This window comes from Bison bison, unplaced genomic scaffold, assembly GCF_000754665.1.
Source record: "Bison bison bison isolate TAMUID 2011002044 unplaced genomic scaffold, Bison_UMD1.0 scf7180017864506, whole genome shotgun sequence".
Taxonomy (NCBI): Eukaryota; Metazoa; Chordata; class Mammalia; order Artiodactyla; family Bovidae; genus Bison; species Bison bison.
Window position 1 is genome coordinate 444672 of NW_011495063.1, and position 18972 is coordinate 463643.

At 39.6% G+C, this 18972-nt stretch overlaps 1 protein-coding gene and 1 pseudogene across 1 annotated transcript; one reads left to right on the forward strand and one right to left on the reverse strand.

Moving 5' to 3' along the window:
• LOC104980735 (olfactory receptor 143-like) lies at window positions 1-933 on the reverse strand. The gene has a single exon (XM_010829512.1). The coding sequence runs from the start codon at window positions 931-933 to the stop codon at window positions 1-3; it is 933 nt and encodes a 310-aa protein (XP_010827814.1).
• A 15347-nt stretch (window positions 934-16280) lies between these two features.
• On the forward strand, window positions 16281-17171 carry LOC104980651 (annotated as a pseudogene).
• Window positions 17172-18972: the final 1801 nt, after the last annotated feature.

Below are 18972 nucleotides of genomic sequence, written 5' to 3' on the forward strand. Positions count from 1 at the left end.
TCATTTTGTGATTCTCTTCAAGGTTTTCTTCACAGCAATTTTGACATCCTTGTTCCTGAGGCTATAAATGAGAGGGTTCAGCATGGGTACCACATTAGTGTAAAGCACTGAGAAAAATTTTCCCTGCTCTGCAAAACTAGAAGACGGTGGCCTGACATGAGTGAGCAGCCCAAATCCATAGAATAGACCAACTGTTGTAATATGGGACCCACAGGTGCTCAAGGCTTTAGACCAACCTTTAGATGATGGTATATGAAGAATATTGAAAAGAATCAAAGCATACGAAATTAAGATAATGAGGCTAGATACTATGACAACTGTCCCCACAACAGCAGAAACCAGGATCTCATTGGCATAAGTGCTGCTGCAGGAGAGCTGGAGCAGTGGGAGAATGTCACACATATAATGGCTAATGATGCTGGAATCACAAAAGATCAGCCTCATCATACACCCTGTGTGGACCGTGGCTCCAGCAAACCCCATCACATATGAACCAGACATCAGCAGAGAACACACCTGAGGAGACATGGCCACTGTATACAGCAAGGGCTTACAGATGGCCACATAGCGATCATAGGCCATGGCTGTCAACACATAGCACTCAGAGTTGACAAAAAAGCAGAAGAAAAACAGCTGAGACATACATCCTGTAAAGGAGATGACATTCCTCTTGGAAATAAAGTTCATTAGCATTTTGGGGTTAAAGACAGATGAGTAACAGAGATCAATAAAAGAGAGATTGAACAGAAAAAAGTACATGGGGGTGTGCAGGTGTGAATTTAGACAAATTAGAATCATCAAGCATAAATTTCCCAACCCAGTGACCAGGTAGTTCAGAAGAAACAGGAAAAACAGGGGTAACTGGAGTTTAGGTTGTTCTGTCAATCCCATAAGGATAAACTCAGTCACAGAGGAAGTATTTTCCATATTCATTTACTACACAGTCGTGATCTGTAGGAACAGGGGCAGAAACTCAGATTCACAATGGACCTTCATGGACTTTCCCTGTTTCCCGAGTGATAGCTGGATCTTTTTATAACCACAGGGTTGTCTAAAGAGACTCATCAAAGCATCCAAAATGCAAGACTTGTAATGACTATTCCCGCAGATTCCTCATTTTCTTCTTTCTGTCCTTAATCCTTTTGTTTGTCTCTGTGCTTAAAAAATACTGGTAGACTCCCAGTGTCTCTGCACATCATTCTTCCTCTCTCCAGGCTCTGTTCAGGATCAGGGCTGAAAAGAACAATAAATAGGTGGTATTCCACAGAACCCTCGATTTATATAGTCTGAGGTTTGCAAGGAATTGAGACATAGGTGATTCAACCCTCACCTTCTTTTTCTGTGATGCCTCACTGCCACTGAACCTTAGGACTCCTTCTACCTTACAGTCCTTAGAAGGTCAAAGTTTCTGACAAGGAAGAAGACAGTATCCATCACTGTGGTCCTCAGTCTTTGACATGCTAAGGGGACAGGCCATAATTTCTATTTGAGAATTTCCCCAGAAGGTCTTCTTCACTTGCAAGGATAATATCCACCTTAACAAGCTCCGAAGCAATCAATTAACTCAAGTAGAATGTATTTCATACCCTGTAGTTCTGGGAAAATTGATTAGAAGCACAGAAAATAATTCTCTCCCTTGTGATTTCCTTTCAAGTTAATGAGCTCCCTGACATTAAAAATTAATGAGTTTTTCTTTCCATTCTGTGTCACAGATCTTTTGAGACACAATATACTACTAGTTAAGTATTCTTCTTAATCCCCAAGGCAGAGTAATGTGTGTTCTGATATTTACTTTCTTTCTCATCTCTTGGAGTCTATGTCCACTTCCAAAAACAAAAGGACATCTGGGGCATAATCACTTTACAATGTATTGTTGGTTTCCCCCATACAACATTGCAAATAATAACAATTATATATTTATCCTCCCTCTTGAGCCTCCCTCTCCCCATCATCCCACCCATCCAGGTTGTCACAGAGTGCCAGGCTGGGCAGTGTTTATATAGTGCTATGTAGCAGCTTCTCATCATCTACCCATTTTACACATGATAGGGAATGCACGTCAATCCTATTCTCTCCATTGGTCCCACCCTCTCTTTCCCCAACTTTGTTCACAAGTTTTTTCTCTATGTCCGTGTTCCATTCCTTCCCTGTAAATAGGTTCATCAGTACTGTTTTTCTAGTTTCCATAGATATGTTTTAATCCTGGTAGTTCAGCTGGTAAAGAATCTGCCTGCAATGCAGGAGACCCTGGTTTGATTCCAGGGTTGGGAAGTTCCCCTGAAGAAGGGATAGGTACTCTAGTATTCTTGCCTGGAGAATCCCCACAGACAGAGGATCCTGGTGGGCTACAGTCTATGGGGACACAAAGAGTCAGACACGACCAAGCAACTAAGCACAGCACACATACGATATTTATTTCTCTTTCTGACTTACTTCACTCTTCTGTATAATTGGCCCTAGGTTCATCTAGCTCACTAGAACTGACTCTTATGTGTTCCTTTTTATGGCTGAGTAATATTTCAATGTATATATGTACCTGCTGCTGCTAAGTCGCTTCAGTCGTGTCCGACTCTGTTCAACCCCAGAGACGACAGCCCACCAGGCTCCCCTGTCCCTGGGATTCTTCAGGCAAGAACACTGGAGTGGGTTGCCATTTCCTTCTCCATATATGTACCACAACTTCTTAATCCATTTACCTGCCAATGGACAGCTAGGTCGCTTTTGCATCCTGACTATTGTAAATGGTGCTACAGTAAAACTGGGGTAAATGTGTCTTTTTCAATTATGGTTTTCTCAGGGTATATGCCCAGTAATTTGATTGCTGAGTCAGTGGTAAAGAACGTGCCTGCCTGCCAATGCAGGATACGTAGAAGCAGTTTCAATCCCTAGGTCTGGAAGATACCCTGGAGGACATAGCAACCCAACCATTCCAGTATTCTTGCTTGGAGAATTCCTTGGACAGAGGGACCTGGTAGGCTACAGAGAGAGAGAGGTTTCCTAACCCAAAAGGGATCCCCCATTATTAATTCAGACTTGACCCACAAACTTCTAGAAGCAACACTTACCAAACAAAGCCGCCATCCTCTGCTGTAAGGGGCATCAAAAGAGAAGTCTCATATTAGCCTACAACAATGCTGCAGACCAGAAGGCAAAAGAGGTAGCCCTGTCCCACCCCTCCCTCCAGTCCCCTGTCATCTTAGCTCTGACTCCATCCGACCCTCCCACCACCAGAAAAATCCTCTCTTATCTACACTCACTCTTTCATCCCTCATCCAAGACACTCCAACAGTTCCTCCGTAACCACTTCCCCGTATCCAATGCTGACCAACAATATTTAGATAACCTTACCTACTCCTGTCAAATATGTCAATGCATTAATTCCAATTCCAACCTTAAACCTACCTCCTTTCCAACCCATCAAATGTGAGGCAGCCTCCCAGCACAAGATTGGCAGATAGACTTACTCATATGCCCCCAGTTCAGAGATTCAGATACCTCCTGGTCCTTGTGGACACTTTTTCGAGATTGGTAAAAGCATTTCCCACTACAGACAAAAAAGCCCACACTGTGGCCCAAATCTTCCTCACAGAAATTATCCCCAGGTTTGGTCTGCCTTCATCCCTACAGTCTGATAAGGGCCTGAAATTTATGTGCAAGGTCACCCAACAACTTGTACAATTCTTACAGATACCCTGAAAATTTCACATTCCATATCATCCCCAATCCCCAGAAAATGTAGAAAGGATAAATAGAATAATATAAAAAAACTCTTACTAAATTAACCCTCAAGGTACATCTAGATTGGACTAAACTTTTGCTGATTGTTCTCCTCAGAGTGTGGGCTTTGCCCAGAAAGCCCCTGAGGCTGAGCCCCTTTGAGGTGATGTACGGAAGGCCCATGCTGCCTCCTGGACTCCCCCTTGAACCTCCTCCCATACCAAGCTTCCTACACTGCCCTCTGCTGGTGGAACTCCACAATGCCCTAGACACGGAGACGGGACATCTCAACCTCGGCTCATTTTTACTACAAGCTGTCCCAAACACTCAATGAAGATATGGAGCAAGTAACAGAGTTCTTCGTTTCAGTCCAAAGACAAATTAACTCATTAGCTTCTGTGGCCCTACAAAATAGACGAGCCCTGGACCTTCTCACCACAGAAAAGGGAGAGACCTGTCTTTTTCTAGAAAAAGACTGCTGCTGTTTTGTTAATGAAACGGACATAGTCCAAGACAGAGTCAAAGAACTTAGAATTGAACACCGCAAAAAAGAGTTAGAAAACCTTTACAATCCCCAAAACCTGTTCCATCAGGCCCTCCCTTGGTTATTCCCTTTCTTGGGACCATTGGTACTTATCATTTTATTCCTCTTATTTGGCCCCTGTCTCTTCAATCTCTTTCAAAAGTTTCTCCAAGAATAGATTTGAGCCATCTCTCAAGACCAAGTCAAGACTGTTCTTTTGCTTAAAACCCTGATGGCAAAAATAGAAAATCAACATTATGGGCCTTAGACTTCCTTCCTCCCAGACTACAAACCCCTGAGCCTCATTTATCAGCACAAAACAAACCCTTAACATTAATGGCGCCCACATCTCTTTCTCTTTATATATATATTCCTTAAAGTCTGGAATGAAGGAAAGTTGCATGGTTCAAGGTAGCCTAGAGTTAAAACTCCCCTCTAGGTCCTCCCCACCATTCTAGAAAAACAAAGAACTCTCTCACCTGAAGAAAAAATAGACATTAGGTTGATTACGCCCAGCTCCAAGCTGGTCCAGCCTCTGCCAATCTCCAGAACTGCTTGCCCCAGCCATTTAAGAGATAACTACTCCCAACAACCCTGGAAAAGAATAGGTCCTCTTAGAACAGTAGCTTTCTACATACATGCCTATATAAACTTACCCTTTTCTTAGACAAGAGCAGCAGCTGCCGGCTAATCTGACTGCTGCCCCTTCTCGCCTCATTAAAAGTGATCTATTCCTGTAGAGTGCCAGTCTCATTGTTTTTCTGAACCTTGCCTACTCTAACTCCATACCTTGCACTGGTCACAAGTGACCATCTCAAGTGTTTGAGCAGGATCCTATTGGGCATTACTGGAACAGCCCATCTGCCTTAGCTCCTCTCTGAAGTACTTAGTTAGCAGTATTTGATGCAGAATTCCTGAGTTGTTTTGCAGATGTGAACACCCACTCCATCCCAAATGGAGGATGTTAACAACTTGATAATCAAGAGCACACAACCCCAGGCCGCTGGAGCCTAAGTTCAGTTCAGTTCAGTCGCTCAGCCATGTCCGACTCTGTGCGACCCCATGGACTGGAGCATGCTCGGCCTCCCTGTCCATCACCTACTCCCAGAGTTTACTTAAAACCATTTCCACTGAGTCAGTGATGCCACCCGACCATCTCATCCTCTGTCATCCCCTTCTCCTCCCACCTTCAATTTTTCCCAGCATCGGGGTCTTTTCCAATGAGTCAGTTCTTCGCATCAGGTGGCCAAAGTATTGGAGTTTCAGCTTCAGCATCAGTACTTCCAGTGAATATTCAGGACTGATTTCCTTTAGGATGGACTGCTTGGATCTCCTTGTTGTCCAAGGTATTCTCAACAGTCTTCTCTAACACCACAGTGCAAAAGCATCCATTCTTCAGGGCTCAGCTTTCTTTATAGTCCAACTCTTACATGAATACATGACTACAGGAAAAACCATAGCTTTGACCAGATGGACCTTTGTTGGCAAAGTAATGTCTGATTTAAATTAACCTCTGTGACACCACACTGTTCCCTCACCTTCAGCCAGAGAACTGTGCAGGAGCTGATCACATACCCTGTGACCCCTCTCTGCCATCTGCTTAAGAGTGCATTGCTTAACTCTTTTGGGGAGCTAGGGGCTTCTAAGTTCATGAGTCACCTGTCTCCTTGCATGACTGTACAATGAAACTTTCTCTGTTTCAAATTCCTAATATTTCAGTTGACTTGGCCTCACTGTGCACAAACTTGCATTAACACTCATCCCAATTTTAGGAAGATTACTTAAGCTGCTTTCATGATTGTGTGTGTCCCTCAGTTATGTCTGACTCTTTGCTACCCCATGGACCATAGTCTGCCAGTCTCCCCTGCCCTTGGAATTTTCCAGGCAAGAGTACTGGAGTGGGTTGTCTTTTCCTACTCCAGGGAATCTTCCCAACCCAGGGATCCACCTGCTTCTTTTGCATCTCCTGTATTGGCAGGCAGATTCTCTACTACCATGCCACTTAGAAGCCTTCTTTCATGATTATCAGAGGCATTTATAAGAAATAGACTAAATTAAGTCTCACTTAACTTCATGAATTAAGCTAGAATTAGTTTACTTACTTACATGGATTAAATAGTTTTGGCTGTTCAGAAAATTCTCCAGTCCAGTCTCCATTTTGCATTTAAGTTTAACAGTGTGAAAGATCACTGATGACATTACTCTCATGCTTTAAATGTTTTCATGTCTATCCATTAACTTTAGAATAAAACAAACTTTTTAATATGTAAAATAATTTGTATTACCTGTCTGCATCTAAATGTCCAGTCTCTATTTTCCTCTTCAGTTCAAAATTACCAAGATATTTGTTACTTCTCAAAAACAAACAAACAAAAAAACCAAAAAACACTATTACAATTTGGTGTCTTTGGAGTTGTGGTTCCAAGTCTTTGAAATGCAGTTCATTTCTATTTCATCTACTAAAATCCCTCTGCAAAAGTCTGACATGATTCCCACAAAATGATTTAAATTATGTTTCCTTTGTTCTCTAACTTTAGATCATAAAAACCCTAATGTTATACAGATTACATTGTATTGTGTCCTCTAAGCTCCTTGGGAGCTATGGCTGTGTTTCTGATTTCTGTGTATATATCATATGTGCTGGGTTCACAGAAGGAACTTAGCAATTGAAGGAAGAAGAATTGCACCCACAAGAACAAATACTATAGATGTTGACATGAATCAGGGTATTTCAAAATTTTCACATGGTTAAAGTAAAAATTACAGAGAGGGTAAAACTGAGTAGAATAAGAAACATCACACAAATATGATCATTTCAAATATAATGAAATATCTTGAAAGTTCACACGAGAAGAAACAAAACTAATAAACATAGATGGTTAACCTATTCACTTTTTAATATAGCAATGTGACATTATGATACTGTTTTCAGTTCAGTTCAGTCACTCAGTCATGTCCGACTCTGTGACCCCATGAATTGCAGCATGCCAGACCTCCCTGTCCATCACCAACTCCCGGAGTCCATTCAAACTCACATCCATCGAGTCGGTGATGCCATCCAGCCATCTCATCCTCTGTCGTCCCTTTCTCCTCCTGCCGCCAATCCCTCCCAGCATCAGAGTCTGGCCCAATGACGAGGTAAGACTCTTAGCGTGAGGTGGCCAAAGTACTGGAGCTTCAGCTTTAGCATCATTCCTTCCAAAGAACACCCAGGACTGATCTCCTTTAGAATGGACTGGTTGGATTTCCTTGCCGTCCAAGGGCCTCAAGAGTCTTCTCCAACACCACAGTGCAAAAGCATCAATTCTTTGGTGCTCAGCTTGCTTCACAGTCCAACTCTCACATCCATACATGACCACTGGAAAAACCATAGCCTTGACTAGACGGACCTTTGTTGGCAAAGTAATGTCTCTGCTTTTGAATATGCTATTTAGATTGGTCATAGCTTTCCTTCCAAGGAGTAAGTGTCATTTAATTTCTTGGCTGCAGTCACCATCTGCAGTGATTTTGGAGCCCAAAAAATAAAGTCTGACACTGTTTCCACTGTTTCCCCATCTATTTCCCATGAAGTGATGGGACCAGATGCCATGATCTTCGTTTTCTGAAACTGAGCTTTAAGCCAACTTTTTCACTCTCCACTTTCACTTTCATCAAGAGGTTTTTAGTTCCTCTTCACTTTCTGCCATAAGGGTGGTATCATCTGCATATCTGAGGTGATTGATATTTCTCCCAGCAATCTTGATTCCAGCCTATGCTTCTTCCAGCCCAGTGTTTCTCATGATGTACTCTGCATATAAGTTAAATAAGCAAGGTGACAATATACAGCCTTGACGTACTCCCTGTCCTATTTGGAACTAGTCTGTTGTTCCATGTCCAGTTCTAACTGTGGCTTCCTGACCTGCATATAGGTTTCTCAAGAGGCAGGTCAGGTGGTCTGGTATTCCTATCTCTTTCAGAATTTTCCACAATTGATTGTGATGCACACAATCAAAGGCTTTGGCATAGTCAATAAAGCAGAAATAGATATTTTTCTGGAACTCTCTTGCTTTTTCCATGATCCAGCAGATGTTGGCAATTTGATCTCTGGTTCCTCTGACTTTTCTAAAACCAGCTTGAACATCTGCAAGTTCACGGTTCACGTATTGCTGAAGCCTGGCTTGGAGAATTTGGAGCATTACTTTACTAGCATATGAGATGAGTGCAATTTCGTGGTAGTTTGAGCATTCTTTGGTATTGCCTTTCTTTGGGATTGGTATGAAAACTGACCTTTTCCAGTCTTGTGGCCACTGCTGAGTTTTCCAAATTTGCTGGCATATTGAGTGTAGCACTTTCACAGCATCCTCTTTCAGGATTTGAAATAGCTCAACTGGACTGCCATCACCTCCACTAGCTTTGTTCATAGTGATGCTTCCTAAGGCCCACTTGACTTCCCATTCCAGGATGTCTGGCTCTAGGTGAGTGATCACACCTTCATGATTATCTGGGTCATGAAGATCTTTTTTGTACAGTTCTTCTGTGTATTCTTGCCACCTCTTCTTAATATCTTCTGCTTCTGTTAGGTCCATACCATTTCTGTCCTTTATTGAGCCCATCTTTGCATGAAATGTTCCCTTGGTATCTCTAATTTTCTTGAAGAGATCTCTAGTCTTTCCCATTCTGTTGTTTTCCTCTATTTCTTTGCATTGATAGCTGAGGAAGGCTTTCTTATCTCTCCTTGCTATTCTTTGGAACTCTGCATTCAAATGCTTATATCTTTTCTTTCTCCTTTGCTTTTCGCTTCTCTTCTTTTCACAGCTATTCTAGTCAATTAACAAAATAATATTAAATAATTAAACTACATATTAACAAACTATATTTTAACTCTGCTGGTTTGATAAGTAATTTTTGTCAATTCATATACAGGTAAACTGTATTGATTCCTTCAACAAGTGTTTTTGAGTATCATTTCTATATTCTGCATATGACGGTAGCTGGACTTATGAGTCAGATAAGACATTGATCCTGCCCCAAACAAGTTTATTGCAATGACACACAAATACACAGGAGTTTAAGAGACCACTGAAGCTAACAAAGGTCCATCAAGTCAAAGCTGTGATTTTTCTAGCAGTCATGTATGGATGTAAGAGTTGGACTATAAAGAAAGCTGAGCACTAAACAATTGATGCTTTTGAACTGTGCTGCTGGAGAAGACTCTTCTGAGTCCTTTGTACTGCAAGGAGAGCAAACAGTCAATCCTAAAGGAAATCAGTCCTGAATATTCATTGAAAGGACTGATGCTGAAGATAAAACTCCAATACTTTGGCCACCTGATGTGAAGAACTGACATTGGAAAAGACCCTGATGCTAGGGAAGATTGACAGCATGAGGAGAAGGGGACGACAGAGGATGAGATGGTTGGTGCCAACACTGACTCAATGGACATGAGTTTGAGCATGCTCTGGAAGTTGGTAATGGACAGGAAACCTGGTATGCTGCAGTCCATGGGGTCACAGAGAGTCAGACATGACTGAGCAACTGAACTGACTGAACTGAACTGAAGAGGGATATTTATTGCAAAATGAGCAAGAAGTCAGGGACAATTTCCAATGTGGAAAAAAGCATTAAATGAGATGTTAAGCAGCGAAATAAGAATTAGTTCTGAAATCAAAACAATTAAGGGATTAAGGGAGAAGAATTAGCAAAAGCACAGAGATATAGATAAAGCAGCTCAATTTATTCACGGGCTGAATATACTGGCTTAAAAAATTTTTCCATCCTCTGAAAAAACAATTTTATAATACAAATCAAGATAAATATGTTCTTATACAGTTGACTCTTAAAAAGCACAGGTCCGAACTGCCTATGTCCACTTATATGCAATTTTTTTCTTCCAGTAATCATTTACTAAGTTACTATATGACCCCAGGCTGCTTTATGAGAATGGAGGACTGAAAAGTCACGCCTGTATTTTCAATGGCTTGTGAATCAGTATCCCTTTAACTTCTGCCATTGTGCAAGGGTCAACTATACTTTTATCCAGTGAGTCAAATGTTGAATGCATGTGGAAAAGACTATAGAGCAGGAATGCTGGAAAATTTCCAATGTACAAATGTAACAACATCTATTAGAAGCACAAAACAGAAACCATCAGTCAGTCCATTGCATTTAGGCAAGAAGACATTTTAGTTTCATATGCTGTATCAGAACTCCTCCACATTTTTCCCACTTCACTCTCAAGATGAATATAACTTGCTCTTGGAACTGATCTTCTGGGTCCAAGACTATCACCTGAGTGGTCACCTCTATGCAGGCAAATGCTTAGATGCTTGAGGCCATAAATGACAGCACCGTGGACCTATCTTCCTTATCATTTTTATGGTTTTACATTTGATGAATCTTTTCATCAATTTCTCCAGCTTCTTCTGAACCAGCACTATCCAATAGAATTTTTGGAAATAGGTCTGATGTTCAATATTTGCCTTCTCCAATACAGTAACCATTGGCTACATGTGACTATTGAGTACTTAAAATATGTCAATATAACAGAAAAACAATGAATTTTAAATTTGATGTACTTTAGTTACTTTAGTTTTGAATGGCTTACCAGAATAGTGGCTACCATATTGAGGTGTTCAGAAGAGCATTAGACAGCAATCCTTATATATTTAATTTGTTCATCATTATAATCCCAGCCCAATATTATTTATAATGTCTTCATAAAACTTTCTATTCAGTTTCCTTATCTACAAGATGAGAATAATTCTAGTATATACAAAACAAATGAGGATAAAGAAGAAGAGTACTTAAAAAGCTATTTGACACAAACCAAGTGATGTGGGCTTCCTGGGTAGCTCAGCTGGTGAAGAATATGCCTGCAATGTAGGAGACCCCAGTTAGATTCCTGGGTCAGGAAGTTCCCCTGGAAAAGGGATAGCTACCCACTCCAGTATTCTTGAGCTTCTCTTGTGGCTCAGATGGTAAAGAATCTGCCTGCCATGTGGGAGATCTGGTTTTGATCCCTGGGTTGGGAAGATCCCATAGAGGAGGGCATGGCAACCCACTCCAGTATTCTTGTATGGAGAATCCCCATGGGCAGAGAAGCCTGGTGGGCTACAGTCCATGGGGCAGCAAAGAGTTAGACAAAACTGAGTGACTAAGGGCAGCACAAGCACAGCACGAGTGCTATATGATTGTTTGCTGTATATAATGCATGAAGTACTATTGTAGACATATTTAAAAACATACAGTTTGCATCTCTGAGTTTTTCTCCTAACACCTACTATGGTGTGTTGCATGTCTCCTGAATTAATAAATTATTGACTGCTTTAAAATATATGTAATATAAAAAACATAATTATTTATGAATAAACCAAACTACAACTTACTAACCTGATAAGGTTGGGGAAATTAGCTAATCTTTCTGTGTCTCAGCTTCTTTATTTTTTAAGTATTCCATATGTATTAGGTTTAATCATATCAATTTGCTACCTGATTCAACCTAATATTCATGACTTCCCTGAATATTAGGGAAAGAATCTGCTCTTATGGTAAAGAATCTGCCTGTGATGCAGGAGACTTGGGTTCAATCCCTGGGTCAGAAAGATCCCCTGGAGAGGGGAATGGCTACCCATTCCAGTGTTCTTGCTTGGAGAATCACTTGGACAGAGGAATCTGTCAGGCTACAGTCCATGGGGTCACAAATAGTTGGAAATGACTTAACAACTAATGCTTCACTTTTCAACCTAATATCATCTTCCATGCTGAACTATAGTGAGAATTGAATGAGTTAACAAATATAACAAGATTAATATTAGATGTAGTGCATAGTAAGTGCTCAGTAAATCCTGGCTATAAATAATTGACTTATGTACATAAAAATAAAATGTTTGAAAACTATATAAAGTAGCTACAACTAACAAAACCAACACATTACCTACTGTGCTAATGAGGTGTTTACTACTAATAATTAGATACAGTTAAATATTCCCCAAACCTCAAATAAACAGAAAAAGATTGAATTCATGGTTTAAAATATTTCAGAAATTATATTCATATAGGAAGTTGTTTCCAAAGACCATCTAGAGCAATGTCTGCAGGCTTTAATTCAGCACTTAAACTAATGACTGTCTACTGGCTCAACACTTAGAGTATTACACACAAGAGAGCTAATGATATTATCAACAAAGAACAGAAAAAGCAAATTTTAATTGCTCCTATACTACAATAGCTCATCTCTGGTGAAAGGAAATCTTAAGGGAGTTTCCAATAGCATCCTACATGTTTTTTATAATATTAATACCTCTTATATATTGAAATCTTAAATAAAAGCATGTCACTTTGACAAGCATCTCTGGTAGCATTATGAGGAAGCTACAATAAGGAGTCATGACCCTTGATTCATAGTATCTCTACAAACAATTCTAATCAAGATCTGAATTTGAACACCCAGTGAAAGGCAGCATAAGAATTTCTATCTTGAACAGTCCCTGCCATCATCATCAAGATTTCCCTAGAGAGCACTTGCTCTAAAGCAGACATTCAACCCAACCTAAGGTTTCCAAGTAAAGGGTGAGTATCTGAACTTCACCTGTTCCAGAATTTTTTAATCTCAGAAAAATCAAGATTGCCAGGAGAAATATCAATAACCTCAGATATCCAGATGACACCACCCTTATGGCAGAAAGTGAAGAGGCCCTAAAAAGCCTCTTGATGAAAGTGAAAGAGGAGAGTGGAAAAGCTGGCTTAAAGCTCAACATTCAGAAAACTAAGATCATGGCATCTGGCCCCATCACTTCCTAGGAAATAGATGGGGAAACAGTGGAAACAAGTCAGGCTTTATTTTGGGGGGCTCCAAAATCACTGCAGATGGTGAATGCAGCCATGAAATTAAAAAATGCTTACTCCTTGGAAGGAAAGCTATGACCAACCTAGATAGCATATTCAAAAGCAGAGACACGACTTTGCCAACAAAGGTCCGTCTAGTCAAGGCTATGGTTTTTCCAGTGGTCATGGATGGATGTGAGAGTTGGACTGTGAAGAAAGCTGAGCACTGAAGAATTGATGCTTTTGAACTGTGGTGTTGGAGAAGACTCTTGAGAGTCCCTTGGACTGCAAGGAGATCCAACCAGTCCATTCTGAAGGACATCAGTCCTGGGTGCTCATTGAAAGGACTGATGTTAAAGCTGAAACTCCAGTACTTTGGCCACCTGATGCGAAGAGTTGACTCATTGGAAAAGATCCTGATGCTGGGAGGGATTGGGGGCAGGAGGAGAAGGGGACGACAGAGGATGAGATGGCTGGATGGCATCACCGACTCAATGGACATGAGTTTGAGTGATCTCCGGGAGTTGGTGATGGACAGGGAGGCCTGGCGTGCTGTGATTCATAGGGTCACAAAGAGTCGGACACGACTGAGCAACTGAACTGAACTGACTGAACCACTTCACACACAATTACAGAGACTTCCTAAAAATGATTGCTATCTAAAAATGGTTACTCACTTCTCAATGTAAAACCTCTGAATGCAGAAAACTATCTTTTTCATAATTCAGCCCTTATTATATTCAGACCCATTTAATGGTTAGACAGTCTTGCTATTGAAACACGTATTTTATGGACTGCAGCTCTGTCCTTTGAGGTAACAAACAATAAATCTAATTCCAATTCATGTTATTAGTTGTGTAGGTACTTGGAGTAAAGTATTTTGATCCAAATATTGTTGTCTTGGATAATTATAATCTAAAATTCACCATTGTAAATTATAGCTCCCAGAACTAAGCACAATTCACCAGATGTATTTTTTTCTTGTGTGATTATCACTACCTTAATTTTGGGTGCTATGTTCTTTTTAATGAAATCATTGGCAGTGATGTGTTTTCTCTTCATCCAGATGTTTTGAACACAGATTCGTTAGGCCAGCGCTTTCCAATTTTGAATGTTTTTTGCAGACCTGACTTATTCCTACTTATATCCTTCCAGATTCAGCTTTCTTTTGGAAGCCTTCATTGACCCCTACCCTGGGTTAGCACCATAGTCACCATGTTCTGGAGGATCTGTTCAATCATTTATCACATTGTCTAGTCTGGCCCCTCTACTCTCTCTAGACTGTAAAATTCTGAAGTGTAGGGATTCTATCTTATTCATCTCTCTATCCTAAGTGTCCACAGCAAACTGTACTTACAGACTGTTAAATTCTTTATAATATCAAAGGCTATCAGATCCACAGGCTAATAGTATCTTCTTAGAATCATTATCATCATAAAAGTGTCTGTTAGTCTTTATGTTAATATCATCTACAAATTTCATAATGATTTCTTTTATGGTACCATAAGACATATTTGCATAATATTTTTTCAGTACAAGTCTAAGTATACAGTACCATGGAATAATTCTCAAAATAATATCTTAAAGTGCAAGTTCCACTTTTTTAAAAAAAAGTAAATTTGTATTTAAAAAGGTGAACAGTTTTGCCTGCTGTTATCACTAAATTCTACAAAAGTAACTTTTATAAAAATCACAGTTTTGCAGTGTCTTGCTAGCTAAAGATTAAGAGGACCTTACTCTGAAATGATGATCTTCATAATCGTAACTGAAATTTCTGTCTATGGATGAAAAGTGTCAATAACAAGAGGGTGGCAGAAAATAAATGTTGGTATTATGATTATAAATTTTTCTAGCTTTAAGCTCTTTGCATCTAGGACAGGTTTTATGCATGTTTTGACTTTGAAATAGTATTTCCAGAAGACATCAGTATTAGCACAAGTCCTTAATTACCACTTCTGTTTCTTACGGCTATGTCAATTTCTTTTTTTTATCTGTACTCTTAGGAAATCATTATCCACATTTACATTGAAAAACCAGTCATGGCTAACAAATCACTTAAGGCTCTGAATTTATTAATGGCATCTTCATCTATATAATGGGGATAATACACTCATAAGATTTCTGGGACACCATTTTTAAAAAGCCTTTCACAACACATAGTATGCACTGAATAAATAGTAATCAGTTTTGATACACCGATAACCTCTGATGATACTTCTTGGGTCTCTTTCTTTTGAAGTCATCACACTGTGCTGTGCATGGAATCATTAGCTTTTAGCCTTCTTCCCCCATATCCCAAAGATAGAAAGATGCAAATATTCTTTCTGCTTTGGTCTCTTGTGCCTATGGGGGAGTGTTTTGGCTTGAAGGTGAATTTGAAGGTGAGTACAAAGACACCAAGACCACACCCATGCTGTTGTTATAGCCTAAGGATCATGAAAGATTGACATTCTGAAGCTCTGGTTTCCAAGAACCTAAGCCCAGGACCATAAGAGGTCATACAAAGTATTTAGCACATGGTGAATATTCCATAAGAGATTTTAGGGTGGATGAGTTTAGGCTTTAATATTTCACACTTCTGAATTCTCATTATTTTTGAAAAGGTGACCATAGTGAAGGTATTCACTGCAAAGGATCAGTTATTGATACACTACTGTCAGTACTTTATATTAATTTTCCCACTTACATTAGTAAATGGTTGCTCTGATATGACAAAGAGATAGAAATAGAAGGGCAGATATGAGTAGCTAAAAGAAGAGGTGGAAAGTGAGATAGAAAGGCCTTATTTTGTATGCTTGATCATGTACTTTTTATATGCCTAACTGTGGGAACATATCTAACCACTATATTAGTTATCCAGCATGTAAAATAGGTATACTAGTATTTGCTCTGTAGAAGAGTTGAGAGGAATGAAAACAAATCATGGAAAGTTCTTATAATAAAGTTAACAGAAAATTTCTTTGGCTGTCTAGGGACTGGTCAATACCGAGACCCACAGGGAGAGTGCTTTGGTTTGATAGCATAGAACAAACAAAGGAGCATTCTATCTTATATTTATTAATATTTACATATCCTATGTTACTGAGATGCACTTTGACCACTAATGTAGATCAGGAACAGACAGAGAACTGGAGCTATCTGCTTGAAAAGTCTTGGTTTTATATTACACATTATTGTGTTATAAGACAATAAATATCCACTTCAATTCTTCAGTTCTTCAATAAATTCCCAGAGGAAAATGGCAGCAGGAAATCACTCCTCAGTGATTGAGTTCATCCTTGCTGGGCTAACAGAGCATCCAGGACTCCAGCTGCCCCTTTTCCTCCTCTTCCTAGGAATCTATGTGGTCACGGTGGTGGGAAACCTGGTCATGATCACACTGACTGGGCTCAGTTCTCGCCTGCACACCCCCATGTACTATTTCCTCAGCAGCTTGTCCTTCATTGACCTCTGTCAGTCCACTGTCATTACCCCCAAATGCTGGTGAGCTTTGTGACAGAGAGGAATACTATCTCCTACCCAGCAAGTGTGACTCAACTCTTCTTCTTCCTCGTTTTGTTGTATCAGAATGTCATATGTTGGCTGTACTGGCATATGATCGCTATGTTGCCATCTGTAACCCCTTGCTTTACAATGTCACCATGTCTTTTCAGCTCTGTTCTTGCATGGTAGTCGGGGTTTATATCATGGGCTTGGCTGGTGCCACAGCTCACACAGGCTGCATGCTAAGAGTGCTTTTCTGCCAGGCTGATGTGATCAACCATTACCTCTGTGATCTTTTTCCTCTACTGGAGCTCTCCTGCTCCAGTACTTACATCAATGAGTTGTTATTTTGTGTTTCAGTGCATTTAATATCCTCACTCCAATCCTGACCATCCTCAGCTCCTACATCTTCATCATCTCAAGCATCCTCCAAATCCACTCCAAGGAGGGCAGGTCCAAAGCCTTCAGCACATGCAGCTCCCACATCTCAGCTGTCACTATTTTCTATGGATCTGCAGCGTTCATGCACCTGCAGCCTTCATTAGTCAGCTCCATGGAACAAGGGAAAGTGTCCTCTGTGTTTTAGACCATTATTGTGCCCGTGCCGAATGCCCTGATCTACAGCCTGAGGAATAACAATGTCTAAATTGCCTTTAATAAAATCCTTGAAAATTAAGTTTCCTGTGAAAAAGAGTATTTTACCTTGGAAGAAATTTATGATTTCCTGAGAAAGTTGGGTAAGGAAATAGTCCAGACACAGGAATTTTTGTCCACAAATAGTGAGATCATTGCTACTATTAAAACTTGATTATTTGGGATGGATGTGGCAGGGAGAGGACTGGACTCATAGTGTTATCATATGGAGAGCAGCACTGTTTGAGGATGTGCCAGTGTCCACATGTCCATAAAATTCTGTATTATCTCTAAACATTAAAACAATATCCAAAGGCCTTCATGTGGATTATTATACACGTGGAATATGGAATTTTTTTAGTCAAGACTTATTCATCTTTTAAAAATTATTTTTTTATTTTTAATTTTTTATTTTTTGGATGCAATGTGTGACTTGCAGGATCTTAGTTCCCCCAACCAAGAACTGAACTCAGGTCTACTGCAGTGAAAGTGTTGAGTCCTAATCACTGGACTGCCAGGGAAATTCCAAAATTTATTTATCTTAATTCAAGGAATAAATCCATCTGATCTGTATCTTTTGACTTTCTCAATATCTTGTATGCCTGGTGCTGTTTACTAATAAGAAAAATATCTCCAAAAATGAGATCTCTAAAGTAAACAATGTTTAACAATTTACGATCTATAAAACTCAATCTTTAATTCTTATTTTATGCATAAAATGTATTAGGAAGTACAAGGGCATATGATGGGTGATAAGACATAATTTCTATGTCATAGAACATACATATGGTCCACACTATTGTGGAAGAGATTGACAGCTATAAATGGCCCTGAAGAATTATGTGTATTTTGACTTATATCTTTGTGCAGCTTTCTTTACTCCACATTTCTGAGATAATTCTACCATCTCCATTTCTCTGATAATGCTGTACTTATTTTCTCTTGTCTCTAAAAAATATATCTTTTTGTTGCCATTCACATTATAGAATCTTAGATTTAGAAGTGATATTCTTTTATTATTATAACCATATGGATGGTTCATTCACATAGGCATTTAAAATTGAAAAATTATTTTCTGTTTAATGGTAAGTACCCATCTTATCCCCAAAGTATCTGATAGAAAAGCAACTGAGTTATTTTGAAGAGGAAAAAGGTATACGTAAACAATAAATACCCTCTTTACCCTTCGACTCAGCATGAGATGTTATACGTGGTAAAAATCCCTGGTGGCTCAGATAGTAAAGAGTCTGCCTGCCAATGCAGGAGACACGGATTCAATCCTTGGACCTGGAAGACCCCCTGGTGGTGGAAATGGCAACCCACTCTAGTATTCTTGCCTGGAAAAGTCCACGGACAGAGAAGCAAAGCGGGCTACAGTCCTTGGAGTCACAAAGACTCAGGCACGACTGAGTGACTAATACTTTCACTTTTCCTTTCAAACTGTGTTTTAAACATCATGTGTCTCATCTAAAAATTGTAAGGTAGTGTTTTCTTGGAAGTCAGCTTGCCTTCAGACATGTAATAGTAACACTTCTGTGAGAGAGTGTTTTATCTTACTTCATAAAACCTAAATTCATAATGTGCAAGGCAATCTTATGCCTCTCTTTGAGAATTAGATGAAAATTCCCTCTTGACTTTCTACATACCAATCATTCCTCAAATTCATACTCCACTTTTTGATCCTATAAAAACTCTCTGTATACATGTGTATCTATCCATATGTATACATATGTGTATGTATATATGTCTATGTTTATGTGTAACCAATATGAATTTTATATATTATAAATCAATCTCCATTTTTATTGCTAGGA